At 40.1% G+C, this 14,401-nt stretch overlaps 1 protein-coding gene across 4 annotated transcripts in view; it reads left to right on the top strand.

The window, feature by feature from the left end:
- Positions 1–14,401, top strand: part of GALNTL6 (polypeptide N-acetylgalactosaminyltransferase like 6) — a 1,208,379-nt gene that overhangs the window by 1,191,936 nt on the left and 2,042 nt on the right. The window contains exon 13 of one of the 4 annotated variants that reach the window (XM_040470497.1): positions 5,764–5,969. The exons of 2 other annotated variants lie outside the window; for them this stretch is intronic. In XM_040470497.1, coding sequence (XP_040326431.1) covers positions 5,764–5,793 — 30 coding nt within the window. In that variant the 3' untranslated portion in view covers positions 5,794–5,969. Of the gene's footprint in view, positions 1–2,748; positions 2,957–5,763; positions 5,970–14,401 lie in introns of those variants that run through there. One more of the 4 variants, XM_040470487.1, reaches the window with a different exon arrangement.

The following is a 14,401-nucleotide window of genomic DNA, read 5'->3' as shown; positions in this document are numbered from 1 at the left end:
AGTCTTTACTTTTTCCCCTGCCTTGCTCTTAAATGGGATCAGTGTTCCCTGGGAGAGTTCCAATGCCTACTGGATTCAGCACCACTGATAGCAGCCAACCTTTCCTCCAGCTACGTGACAATTTCTTAGAAAAGGAAGGTGACCAGATGCTACTTTGCTTGAGTGGGTGAAGGTTGTTGTCAGGTCCCACTTTCTGACCCATCGGCAGCCGTTGGCTCCCAGTTGTTGTAATTTTTTTTCAGGAAGACTTTTGGGTTGTTTCCCAGCTTTATTGAGATATAATTGTCATATAACATTGTGTGCATTTAAGGTGTAGAATGCAATAATTTGATATATGCATATATTGCAAGGAGACCCCCACTATCAGTTTAGTTAACACATCCATCACCTTACATGGTTATGATTTTTTCTGTGATGAAAACTTTTAAGTTCTACTCTCTTAACAACTTTCAATATACAACACTGTATTGTTAACTATAGTCACCATGCTATGCATTACGTCCCTAGAACTTACTCATCTTATAACTGGAAGTTTGTACTTTTGACCACCTATATCCATTGCCCCACCCCACCCCAGCTTTCAGTTATTCTTATATGTGAGTCATTGCTACCACAAAAAAGGGGGTAAGGATCCCTATTTTATTGTCTCGTAACTAGGTTCCCTTATACAAGCGTGTCCCACAATAGCAAGTACCACGGGGAAAGAATCTCATTCTTGGTTTTTCTTTTACCACCAGGGGGACCCCTCTTACAAAAACAATGACTTGTTGAAATGACCTCCGTAAAAATATTTAAATTATCAGCAACTATCCAAAATAAAAAACTCTCTTCCCTCTTCTTCAACCCCTAAATCTAATTAGTCACTAAGACTTGTCAACCCCCTCCTTGGCCAATATCTCTAAAATCTATCCTCTCGGCCATGCCTATAGCCCCTGACCTAATTGCAGCCCTTCTCATCTGACCCCTGGATTACTGTTAAGAGCTACCTCAAAGGTCATCCTGCCTATCCCTTCCCTCTCTAACCCAGCTTCCATCGTGAAGTCAGAGAGAGTTTATACAAAATCTGGTCATTGTACTTGGTTTCACACGAAGTAAAAGATAAAGTGACTTTTTGTAGTTCTTATCCTGACCCTTCACGATCTGGTCAACGTAATGATTGCCTATGATGCCTAACACATCCCAAACTGTAATGTGATCTTGAATAAGTTATTTTGCATCTATGAGTTTCAACTTCCTTATCAACATCATAGGGATAATGATTAAGTGAGTTAAACTTAACATGCAAAAATTAGCAGTTTCTGACCACATCATCAAATTTACACCCATGTGGGTGACAAATGCACTTTTTACATTGAAAAAAATACCACATTGATATACCACAACACTACAGTAACCTATCTTAAGCAATATTAACTGTTGCTTCCGCCCCTCAAAAAATTAAGAGCTATTTCCCTTGTTCCTTTATAAATACACATTTTTATTGGCATATAATATGTACTTAATTTGGGTTTCCCTAGATGTATACCTGATGTGAGAATTTGAGAGTGTTTTATTTGGGAGATGGTCCCCCAAAATCTTGGTGGGAAGGAGGTAAGTGGACAGGGAGGGGGTGGGAGTCAATAAAGGGTGAATTATCAAGCAGGTACCACTGTGAGCAATTAGAACTCAATCCTACCAAAAATCTCTGGAGACGGTATAGGGCATGTGTCAGAGAGCAAATAAACTCACTTAATCTTTGGTTAATATTATTCCTAAGGGGAGGGGAGTTTATTCTCAGACATCTCTCAGCGGTTCCTCTTATGGACAGAACTGTTCCTGTGGCCAGAAACAGCCTTTAGGGAGTGATATACGGTGGCCCAGCATTGGGAGTTGGGTGGACCTATACTGAGTTGGTGAGACCTGAAGAGCTATGGGCAGGGTGCAGACACTACATGAGAATCCAGTTCCTCCACATTTTGGTCAACACTTGGCATTGTTCCTTTTTCTTTCCCCTTTTTCATTCTGTGGTTGTAGAGTGATATCACATGCTTGTTAGCTGTTTTGGGTATCTTCTTTGTGAAGGACCTGTTAAGTCTTCGACCGTTTTTTAAGATGGATTGTTTGACTCTTTCTTATAAATGTTTGGGAGGACATTTAAAATGTATCTAGATACAAGTATTTTGTTGGATATACATATTGTAAATATCTTATTCCAGTTGATGTCTTGCCTTTTCTTTCTCATGGAATATCTTGATAAAGAGCTATTCTTTATCATTAGTGTTTTTCGTGTCTTCTTTAGGAAATATTTTCCCACACCAAAGTCATGAAGATAGTCTTCTAAGTCATCTTTGGAAGATTTATTGTTTAATCTTCTACTTTTTGGTATATAATTCCCTGAAATATTTTTATGTGTACAGTGTAATATGGGATCGATTCCTTTTTCATATTTATATCAAACTGATCAATCATCATTTATTAAAAAGACCATTTCCTTTCCCACTACATGTAAATATCACTTTTTGTCAAAGTCAAGGGACCTTATATACGTGGGTCTATCTATGAATCCTCAAGCTTTTACCATCTAAGACTAGTCTTAGCCATATAAAAAGTAACCTAATGGAAATAAGCTAACTTAATCAAATAAGAGAGGTATCTCCAAAAACCCACAACAGCCATTCACTCTTAGTGGTGAGATGTTAAAGCTTTCCTCCAGAGACTGGGAATAAAATACAATGTCTGTTATCATCACTTCTGTTTTACATTGTACAGGATGACCTACCCAGAATAATCAAGCAAGATAAAGAAATTGCAACATACAAGAATTGGAAAGGAACAAATAAAACAGTCAATTCACAGATGACATAGTTGGATATACAGAAAATCCAAAAGATTATACATCTAAATTATTAAAATTTATAAATACCTTTAGCATAGTCTCGGATACAAGGTAAATATAAGAAAAGCAAATGTCGGGGCACCTGGGTAGCTCAGTCGGTTAAGCGTCTGACTTTGGCTCAGGTCGTGATCTCACAGCTTGTGAGTTTGAGCCCCACATCAGGCTCTGTGCTGACAGCTCAGAGCCTGAAGCCTGCTTTGTATTCTGTGTCTGCCCCTCTCTCTACCCCTACCCTGCTCATGCTCTGCCTCTGTCTCTCAAAAAATTAATAAACATTACAATTAAAAAAAAAGAAAAGCAAATGTCTATATGCCAGCAACAACAACAAAATAAATAAATAATGAAATTCAAAAACAATTTCATTTGATCACCATGAAAAGCATCACATGAACAAAAACAAATCTCACAACAAATGTGAAAGATCTTTACACAGAGAGCTACCAAACATCACTAGGAGGAATTTAAAGCTATATAGAGGGATCATGTTTAAGAATAAGAATCAATATTGTGAAGATAACAGTTCTCAAAAAGGTATATACATTTAATGCAAAACCAATCCAAATCCCAGCAGGCTCATTTGTCTGAATTGATAAACTGATCCTGAAATTTATATGGAAATGAAAAGGCCAAGAATAGCCAAGAAAATGTTGACCAAGGAAAAGAAAAAATATCAAATATTAGGAAAGTGCCAGGTTCCAGGACATTGTAAAAGAACCCTTAAGGCAATGTGCTACTGTCATAAGGTAAGCCTGACTGAGGCTCTCTAGAAGGGGAGGCCTGGGTATTGGTATTTTTTGAAGGCTCCTAAAACATTCTTATGGGCAGCCAGATGGAGAATCCCTTTTCAAGCTCCAATGTTTACCTATTTTCTTTACCCTGTCTGTCCCTCCTGCTTTGGTTGGAACTTGCCCCCTTATTTGTATTCCTATATCATTTTGGTTTTTTTGTACCTGTAACATTATATTCTGCATAGTCTTCCTTTATAGATGTTAACTACCTGAGGGCAGGAACTTTTCTTTTATTTCTGTTTGGCCTGCTTAATATCTAATATATAGAAGTTGTTAAATAAGCATTTTTATATGGATTAAAGAAACACTGGGTTCAGTTATTGAAATGATCTTCTTCATGAACCCCAAGTTGTGATGGATAAAATGTAACAAATATTCATGGAAGCAACCCAAATGTCCATTAATAGATGAATGGATAAAGAAAATGCCTAATATATATATATATACACACACACACATACACACATATATGTATATATATATATACACACACATATATATATGTATATATACACACACACACATATATATGTACACACACACACACACATATATATGTGTATATATATATATACACACATATATATGTGTATATATATATATACACACACACATACATATACACATTGATATATATATATCATTCATAATATACATTAAGATATATATATGTATGTGTGTAATGGAATATTATTCAGCTATAAAAAAGGATGAGATCTTGTCATTTGCAACAATACGGATGGACTTGGAGGGTATAATGCTAAGTGAAATAAGTCAGTCAGTGAAAGACAGATATCATACGATTTCACTTGTATGTAGAATCTAAAAAACAAACGAACAAACAAACAAAAAGCAGAAACAGGCCCATAAGTACAGAGAACAAACTGATGTTTGCCAGAGGGGAGAGGGATGGGGAGTTGGACAAAAAGAATGAAGGGAAGTGAAAGGTAGAGGCTTCCAGTTATGGAACGAGTAAGTCATAGAGATTAAAGCTACAGCATAGGAATATCGTCAATGGTATTGTAATAACGTTGTGTGGTGACAGATGGCAGCTACATTTGCCATGAGCAACCGCGTAAGGTACAGAGTCGTTGAATCACTATGTTGTAACCTGAAACCAGTGTAATGTTGTGTCCACTATACTTCCAACTAAAAAGAAAAAACACAAGACACAAATCCTTAGCACATCTCTTTGTCTCACGACCACACACACGGCCTCCCCAAAGACTAAAAGTGAAAGGTTTAAATTTCTATTCTTCATTACTCCCTGGGGTGTTCTCATAGTTTAACTGCCTATTAGAAAGGACTTAAAAATAACATCAAACAGGAAGCGCAGATAAGAAGTGTCCTTTCCGGCTACATTGATAACATTGCAACAGTCACATTAGTTTACAAAGTGAGTGGGTGGAAGTCTTGGCATGTGCCTACATGTGACTATTTATTGTAACTTGTGATATATGCCAGGGCTTTGGCCTCTCAGCTCATGAAATCCTGCTGGTCCACAAAGATGCCAGATGGAAGGCCACAAGGTTCTTATTTTTAAAGTATTCTGGTTAGGTATTGATTTAGGACCAAAAATGAGAAAAGTATATACGAAGAGTTTAATTAAAAGGCATGCAATTCAACTTTGGTTATGATATACGAAGCCCCACTACAAAATCCTGGACCTTGTGGTCGCACTCAGGCAGTCACACACTCCCATTTCAGCTCATTCATTTCTGGACAGTCCCAAGTATTGAAAAGTTCTTCCCTCAAGGCTGCCTGAGTGGCTCAGTCAGTTAAGCCATCAACTTCAGCTCAGGTCATGATCTCACAGCTCAGGAGTTCAAGCCCCACGTGGGGCTCTGTGCTGGCAGCTCAGAGCCTAGAGCCTGCTTCGGATTCTGTGTCTCCCTGTCTCTCTTCCCCAGCCCCACTTGCTCTCTCTCTCTCTCTCTCTCGCTCTCTCTCAAAAGTAAATAAACATTTTTAAAAAATTAAAAAGTTCTTCCCTGGCCTTTGAAAACACACCAATTAAATTTACTCCATTTCACTGAATACAGATCCCAAATATTTGAACAATGCTTGCCTGATCTTTACTCTTTACTTCTGATTCAATAGGCCAATTGCCTGCCACGACTCTTCATGTGACTTAATTTGGATCTACTTCAACTTCCTGAACTTCCTGGATCTTCCTCAACTCACTCCTAACATACTCCAAATAGTTCTAGAAAATATCATGATACCCAGATCAGAACACAATGGTCTAGGTGTGTCCCGACCAAAGAAAATGCAATCTGTTTCTTGTGCTTTGTTATAAGCCTACAGCTCCCTTTTGTTATGAGCAATATATTTTTGTCAGTTTAGGTTTAGTTTCTTGATTTTCTACCTTAACTTGACATATTTAGCTTTTTAATAAATTTTCAGTATAAAAACTCACATCTTTTTCTCATTTTTCTCAGAGATACATCTCTACACTCTTATACCTGTATAATGTGTCTTTTTGTACTTGTGTAGCCATCCATTTATTTCTACGAAATTCTATCTCACCAGATTTACCTCAACCTGGATTTAGATTTTTCTATCTAGCTTATTAGCCGTCAAATGAGTTTTATTCCATCCGTGAATCAGATCTGCACGCATCCATGCCCTCATCTGGGTTGTGGGTCCCAACACCCAAGGCCAAGAACTGAGCCTTCTATAGTAAGACAGAGGTGGCATTGATCCATTAATGAGCATCATTTGGATGAAGGTATTCAAACCGATACAGATTTACCTAATAGTTATTTCTTCTAGCCCATATTTCTCCAGCTTGCCCAAAAGAAAACAAAGAGGAGATTTTCAAATGCCTTGCTGAAAGCAATATGCCCACTATCTCCATCATACCCCCATTTCTAATAGGAGACTTAAGTCACTACACCTTAAGAAGTTATGATCTTTGATTCAAATTAAGGATTCAACCAAGCTGGAGGTTAACTCCCAGGAGGGAAATACATTCAGCACAGCAATAAAACTGCCTTTTCGATAGTGTTATCTTCCACTCTTGTTTTTATTTGTATGTCGCACCTGGTTGGCATGACCTTTTATCTTTTGCCATTTCTAGGTAACTTGGCACTATCCCTACCGGTTAGCATTTTACCTAACGAACTTAACTGCCATTCTCTCTCGTCACTCAGAACAAGAGAGGCTCCATTGCAGACTATCCCAGGCTCTAACATAAGGGTAAAGCCTTCCTGAATTAAATGCCTGCCAACACTTGGACTAACAGAAAAGAATCTAGGTAATAAGAACTGTAAACATTTCAGTTAGTATTTAAATAACATTTGCTCATGAGCAGAGGTGGAGGATTGCTGGTTGGCTCAGCCAAGAAGGGCAGTGAAACATAGCTTAGAGATCCAGAGCAGAGGCTCTAGGTCCTGTGGGATTGAAGACTTGGGTTCTGGCTCCAGGGTGGGTCCCGGCTCTGGGATCTTGGGAAACTTCCTTACTATGCATTTTTGTTTCCTCATCTATAAAAAGGGGATAATAATCATATCTATCTTAAAGGCCTGTTGTAATGATTAAATAAAATTTAAATGTACCTAGGGCATGGCATTTAGGAGTTCAATTAGTGTTCACTATTACAAACCATGTGTTCAACAAACTACCTCTGATTTGATCTTAGCTCTCCAAGCAAGTTCACATATGGGAGAAATGGGCTAATTAGTTGTACTTCTGTATTATAGAGTTTTGTACCATTGTATTTATTTAGCTCTGGCTAGATATTAGAATGTAAATCCCGTGAGAGCAGAGATGTTTCTCTGCTTTCTTTCATATAGTACCTAAAACACTGGCTGGCATATAGTTGGTGCTTAATTAGTATTTGTTGAATAAATAAAAAATGAGCCCAGCTTCCTGTTTGTCCACATTCACTATTTCTTATTGCTTACGTGGTTAAGATAGATAAAATGAGAAAGCCTATGTAGAATACGTAGCACTGCCAGATACATAGATTCATACTCAATAAAAAGCAGCTATTGTTATGTTCACATGATTCCCAGGTTTACCGAGGGGAGATGAAGAGCTGTGGACAGATGGAAACAAGATATGGAGCAGATGGGTTTTCCCTACTCTTGGAGCTTTCAGTCTAGTGGGGAGGCAGACAAAAATTAATTAATTAATTAAGTTACAGGATAATATGAGAACACAAAACATGGGGCTCTACCCAGGTCAGAGAAGTAGGCAAACCTGCTCTTACAAACTAACGTTTAAATGGAGACCTAAAAGATGAGTAGGAATCAGGCAAGTGAAGGAAGTGGCAGAGAAAAAGACCCTGGATATAGTATCAGCTTATGCAAAGGCCCTGAGGGAGGCAAGATCTTGGTTATCTTGGGAAAACAGAGAGAAGCCAGTTGAAAGGTGTGAACGTGAGGAAAAATGATGACCTATAGAACCAGACATCTGGCCTGGACAGGACTATACAAGACCCTGTCGGCCATGCTAAGAATTTAACTAAGAGACCAGGAAGGCTTTGATTGGTTTGAAGAGCAGTTATCTAACAAATCAGATTAGATTTTTTTTTTTTAATAATTCTGGCTCCTCTGGAGAATTGAGGGTACGCTCATGTACATCACTTGCCTATAGCCCGGAAAATCCAGTGAGAAGAGCAAGGAGTAGGGGTGGAAGGTTTGCTGTAGCTGGTGACATCTCAGTGCACACACCAAGGGGCTCAGTCAGGACATTAAGAAGCATTATTTCTGACTGACCAAATTAGCCACTGATGCAAGAAGACCAATTTTCTCATCCTGTGAGGAATTCTAACTGTCAAAGAAAAAAAATGGAAAAGAATAGACAATAAGACTGCTTTGTCCCTGTTATGCCTATCAACGTATTATTTGCCTTCTCCCAGAGGCCAACAGTAAAAATAGGCAGGAAAAAGCTGCCTAATTTGTCTTTCTTCCAGAACACAAAGGACATTCATCTATCAACCTTGTTCCTCTCCACCACGCCAAGAGGTGGGAAGGCAGATATTTTTATCTCGTATCTCACTCTTCTCTCCCCTCCACGCCATTCACTTCGTAGATGGAAAACCTAACTCACTGACGAGTGACCATCAAAGGTTATTGTCAGGGATAACACTATGATTAAAAACTAGCCACATCCATATGAGACACCAAAGGCATCGGAGAGAAAGAGCTCTGTCTTGCAAAAGCATTCTCTTTCAATGTATGTCACCCAGAAATGAATAGTCAGTAGAAGGAATCGACTCAGTTTTTCCCACTGTGCACAGAAAAGTCCTCAGGTCCAGTCGATAGCCACCTGCTTATTGGACGCCTGAACCTGGATGCTTCATAGCTGCCTCCGACTTGTTGTACCTAAAACCGAAATCACTATCCCCTCTCCCCCCAGGTGATCCTGTTCCTTTTTCGACATTTCTTGCCTCAGCATTGCTTTTCCTCCAGTCATCCACTTCTTCCCCGACTTCAATGCCCACAGTCCACTAATCAGAATGTTCTAGACATTTACTTCTCAAATAGATCATCTCTTCCAACCCACCCCTGTCGCTTTGGGCTTTGCTTTTGCCGGCTTAAATCTGGATGACTGCAGTAGCCTCTGACTAGTCTCTCATCCAGAGTCCAGCGTCACCCTACCCCAACTCCACCCTCTTCTCTGTTACTACCCAAAATATGGATCCTGTGGCTCACTGTATTAAATCCTCCAATGGGTTTAATACACCCCTTCCCCCTCAAACACTTGCATGAAAAATCAAGCCTTAGCAATGCACCCCCGTCTCTGCATGATATCTCTTGGATATAATCATCTGGAATTCACCAAATCACTTGCTGGTCCCCAGCACATAATCTAGCTCTTCATTACCTCTGATCTCATCTCGTCCTACTCCCTGGCCCCCCCCCCAACTCCACCCACCCCCTCGCAGCTCCTCTAACCCACCACGGTGCAATCCTGCTTAGCACCTTTGCACTGACTATTCTCTCTGTCTGGAACTCTCTTCCCCCAGATATTGGCACGGCTAATTCCCTCACCTTCTGCAAGATTACACGAAGGTCACCTTCTCGATGACGTGTCCTTTTGCTGCCCTATCTCAGTTTGCACACTGACTGTATGTTTTACCTGTTACACTCATTGTTTACTGCCTGTGCCCCCAGTGACTCACCTCCACCCTGCCTCTAGCATGTAAGATCCAAGAGGGCAGGGATTTTTGTCTTGCTAAGTTCATCTTAGACACCTGAAATAGTGCCTGATAATAGTAGGTCCCAAATAAATTTTTGTTGAATAAATTGAATGCATAAATGCGCATGCTATCACATCTCTGTTCTCAAATTCTTCTCTACGTCTGAAATACCCTAATACGTCTTACTCTCCCTCATCTGCAATCTCTCTGGCACTTTCTTACTTCGTACATTTCTTGTTTACCTGTTGGTCTCCCCCACTTCTTAGGTCAGGAGATACATCTGAGATTATCTTTCTAAGCCTATCTCCTAATACATACCAGAAAACAAAAGATAGTTAATAAATACTTCTTGAAAGCTGTCCTGAACAGTGTTGTATTTCAGACAAAGGGCTGAAACATATGAATCATATACAAACTCTGATCATAGTTACAAAGAAGGGCTCATTCCAGAGCCATGTTCCATAAATTCTTTTGGACATAAAACCTTTGTTCCATAAATCCTTTTTTTTTTTTTACATTTTTTTATGTTTATTTATTTTTGAGAGAGGGAGAGACAGAGCACAAGTGGAGGAGGAAGGGCAGAGAGAGAGGAAGATACAGAATCTGAAGCAGGCTGTCAGCACAGAGCCTGACAGGGAGTTCGAACTCAAGGACAGTGAGATCATGACCCGAGCTGAAGTCGGACACTTAACCAACCGAGCCACCCAGGCACCCCCATAAGTCCTTTTGTTTAAATTGGAAGGTGCTGGTATAACAATTCAGATAACTGGTTGGGGAAGGTGCTGATTTTTGCAAATTCTACTTTGCCAGGATTTCAGAAAATGCAATTTGTTCTTGAATAGCTGGTCTTGGGCCAGATGGTTTGTACATTCTGATTTTTAGAATGGGGGATGCTCCCTGGCTAAAAATAAATTAAGGGAAGATGCGGAGTGGAATCGCTTATTATATTTAGGACATTGTGCGAGCAATTTTACATATATTAACTCGTTTTATCCTTACAACAAACTTGCAAAGGATACAGTATTATCTATATTTTACAGATGAGGAACCTGGGGTTGTGAGAATTAAATACTGTCCAAGGTCACACAAGTACGTGGCCTGCCTGGAATTTGATCCAAATTCCCTGCAGAGCAAAATCCCAGCCCTATAGCCACTACTAGGTTGCCCTCTACTATGTGGGAGTTTTATTCTCAGAATCATCTTTCCAAACACTGTGAACTCACACACTTCTTTTATTGTCTTTGCATCTCTGGTGTTTTGTTCTTTTACCACCTTGAACACAACATGGAATGCTTTCTACAACGTACTCATTCCTTCAAAGTTCCAACCCTGTCGAAGCGTGACATCTAATCAAATTTAATGCTGGCCTACGAGTGTCCCACAGATGCCAATCAGATCACAGGCCTGCTTTGGAGAGGTGTCCCTTTCAATGAGCTACCTGAAAAGGCCCACTTACACCTTTCACAGCATGAACTGAATGGCCAGAACTGGATATTTAGTCTGACCCGATTTGATTATGAAGGGCAGTTCCATAACCCTGGATGTAACTTTTTCATTGCCTGCTCAAGGGTCTCTAATTTTCCTAGGCAAAAACAAAATAGGAGGGGCACCTGAGTGGCTTAGTCGGTTAAGCATCCAGCTCTTGATCTCAGCTCAGGTCACTATCTCATGGTTTGTGGGTTCAAGCCCCACATCAGGCTCTGGCGCAGACAACATGAAGCCTGCTTGCGATTCTCTGTCTCCTTCCCTCCCTCCTTCTCTCTCTCACACACAAATAAATATAAATAAACATTTTTTGAAAAGATATAAAAGGAACCCGGGAAAAACAAGGGAGGAAGCAGGCAGGGAAGGTGGGAGAGGTACCAGAGACATAGTTTGCTGTATTGCACTTTGAACAGTCAGAACATATGCTGTGCTTCCCGGTGAGGACTGAACAATGAGCAGTCCGGTTAAAAGCACCCGTTAAGGGGGTTTTGGAACAGCAGACTTGCCAAAGCATTCAGAAGTCTATTCCAAAGAAAAAACATTGTATTCAATTCTGTTACGACCATCTCCTATCATGAGATGAAGGGTAGGGGTGCAAAGGGCTGTCATAGAACAAGAGACCATATTGACGAACGATTACTCATTCCACTGACTTAATTCCAGCCAAGAACACCATCAGCAGAGACATTTCATAATCCAAAAGCTCGGTAGGATGTAGAAGCATGGCAATGTACACAGCCCCCAAGGTCAAAAGTGGAAGAAGAAGGCTCTGGAGAGGCTGGCAAGGCCTCCAGAAGCCTCGCCTCTAGGACCTATCAGATACTCCAAAGACAAGGGTGAACGGAGCTCAGTCTATAACCAGAGAACGATCAATCTATCAATCAACTCAGTATTGTTGATAGTTTCTACTTTGCTGCCCCAGCATTTGTCTCTGTCACCAGTGAACTTTGGAATAAAATGTTCATTCAATTTTATGGCCAGGAGAGGCCTTACAGATTAATCTTATCTACCCTCTCATTTTGCTGCTGAAGCTTCTCAGCCATAGATGGATTTAGGGAATTCAACTTTTCAACTTTTATTTGAACATGCAGTACAATAACAGATTTTCAGGGTTGTGCTGAATTTGCATATCCTGTCTGATTGTCCTCATGCATATACCTGTATCTGTCAGAGAATGTGTTCCAATTTGAGATTGGGAGAAATACGATCACCTTATAGCTCAGCAAATACCGTTTAGAAAATCAGGATTGGCTTTTGCATCCGGACTGAGTACACAAGCTGGCAAAGGAAAGAGAATAGGAACGCATTCTACTCCTTTCTTTTCTCATTTTTTTTTAGCTTTCATAGAAATATGTGCTTTGGGGGAGAAACTGTGAGCATTTAAAGGTCCCCACTTGAGCTATTGACAAAGGGAACAATAGAAGGAAACACAGATAAGTAAGGGGAAGAAAGAAGTACATGTACGGGGAACAGAATGAATTAGAATTTAGTAGGCCACATAGAATGTTCAGGAACTTAACAGCTTAAGAAGGCTCTTTCAAAAACTGATTTCAGTTTTTCATTAGGCCCATGTAGCTAAAAACTGGTAGAAGGGGGCAGGAGACTGAGTGTGAGAGATGCTGGGAACCAAGAGGGAAGGGCGCACTGCAGTTGAGAGAAGGGGTCTCTAATCATAAGCTTCGCCCCAAGAGAGAAGGATGCGTGGGGTGAGCTACCGGGCCGCCTCCGCACTAGAATCTGCCCCCTCCACCCCTCTTGTCAAACAGCAGTCGCATTAGCAAAGCCTCAGGTGAAGAAAATGGAGGACGCCTAGCCCTCTTTGTGGAAGGAAAGTAAAATCCACGAATAAACCCAGGAAACTTAAGAAAACAGAAAAGTGAGGTTTTGTATTAGGCAGAGCTCTTTGCTTGCACTAAATAGAAACAAGCACTAAATTGCAGGCACTGCCTTTCTCCTTCCTTATTCTCCCTTGACACAGCGCCTAACTGTGCAAACATCCGGATCCTAAAAGGACATTAAATATTGGTTAATGGAGTCTCAACATCCAGAAGCAACCTGGGAATATTGACACAGGTTGCCTGAGAAACTCTTTAACTCTAAACGCATTGGGAGTCCAATATTCCTCAGCTAAAGAAAATAATCAGAACCCCTGGACATTTCCTAAAAAAAACAGCATTTGATCCTGACATTTAAGCAGTGATTTGAGGATGCTTTTACATGTTCTTGGCTTTGTTTTCCATAGACACTATAAGAGACAAAAAGTTTTATTAGTGGTTAAGGAAAGATTTTTTTTCTCTTTGCTTTAACTTCCTTTTCCCTACTTGAACAATGAAAAGAGGTGTGTGTTGGGGCTCCTGGTTGGCTCACTTTGAAGAGCATGTGACTCTTGATCTAGGGGTCATGAGTTTGAATCCCACACTGGCCATAGAGATTACTTAAAAAAAAAAAAAAAAAAAAAAAAAAAAAAAAGACCTGTGTGTTAGTAGAGCCTGTTCAGATAGTGGGCTTGTTCACCACTTAAACTTTGCATCCTGATGGTAACTGTCTCTCACAGAGCTGTTATCTTTATCATGTACTTAGCAACTTTGTAAAAAAGAAGTGAAGGCTGCCTCTTCCGTTTTACAGAAAGCAATGAGAATTGCATCACAGGAAGAGCTGTGATGGCAGAAAGAGGGGTTGAAGGTACTAAGCTCCGGAGCTAATAAATTTGAGTTTGTACATTGAGATTCTGCCTGTGCATCAGGTATCTCCGTCCCCGTATCTTCTGAAGAGGGCAACAGAGCACCTAGCTTGTTTGGTGCCTGTTTCTTTCAAATTTCTCTTTCCCATTAGAGGCTCAATACAAAGGGAGGGAAGACTATGACTCTCCTGGCCGTGTGTGTGTGTGTGTGTGTGTGTGTGTGTGTATGTGTGTGTTACTGTTGTTGTTTGCTATGGACTAAATTACCATTTTTGTCTGTGTGCCTCTCCCCAAATACCTAGATTATTAGCTACTTGACAAGCAACCTCATATACTTACCATCTTTAAAACCCAAGCATGTAGCAAAGCACTCACTATAGAATAGAAAATGATGGATCACTTTTTTTTTTTTTTTTTTTTTT

The sequence above is a fragment of the Herpailurus yagouaroundi genome, unplaced genomic scaffold (assembly GCF_014898765.1).
Source record: "Herpailurus yagouaroundi ecotype Mexico unplaced genomic scaffold, PumYag 28, whole genome shotgun sequence".
Classification (NCBI taxonomy): Eukaryota; Metazoa; Chordata; class Mammalia; order Carnivora; family Felidae; genus Herpailurus; species Herpailurus yagouaroundi.
Note: the sequence above shows the minus strand (reverse complement) of the source record. Positions and strands in the feature narration are given on the sequence as shown.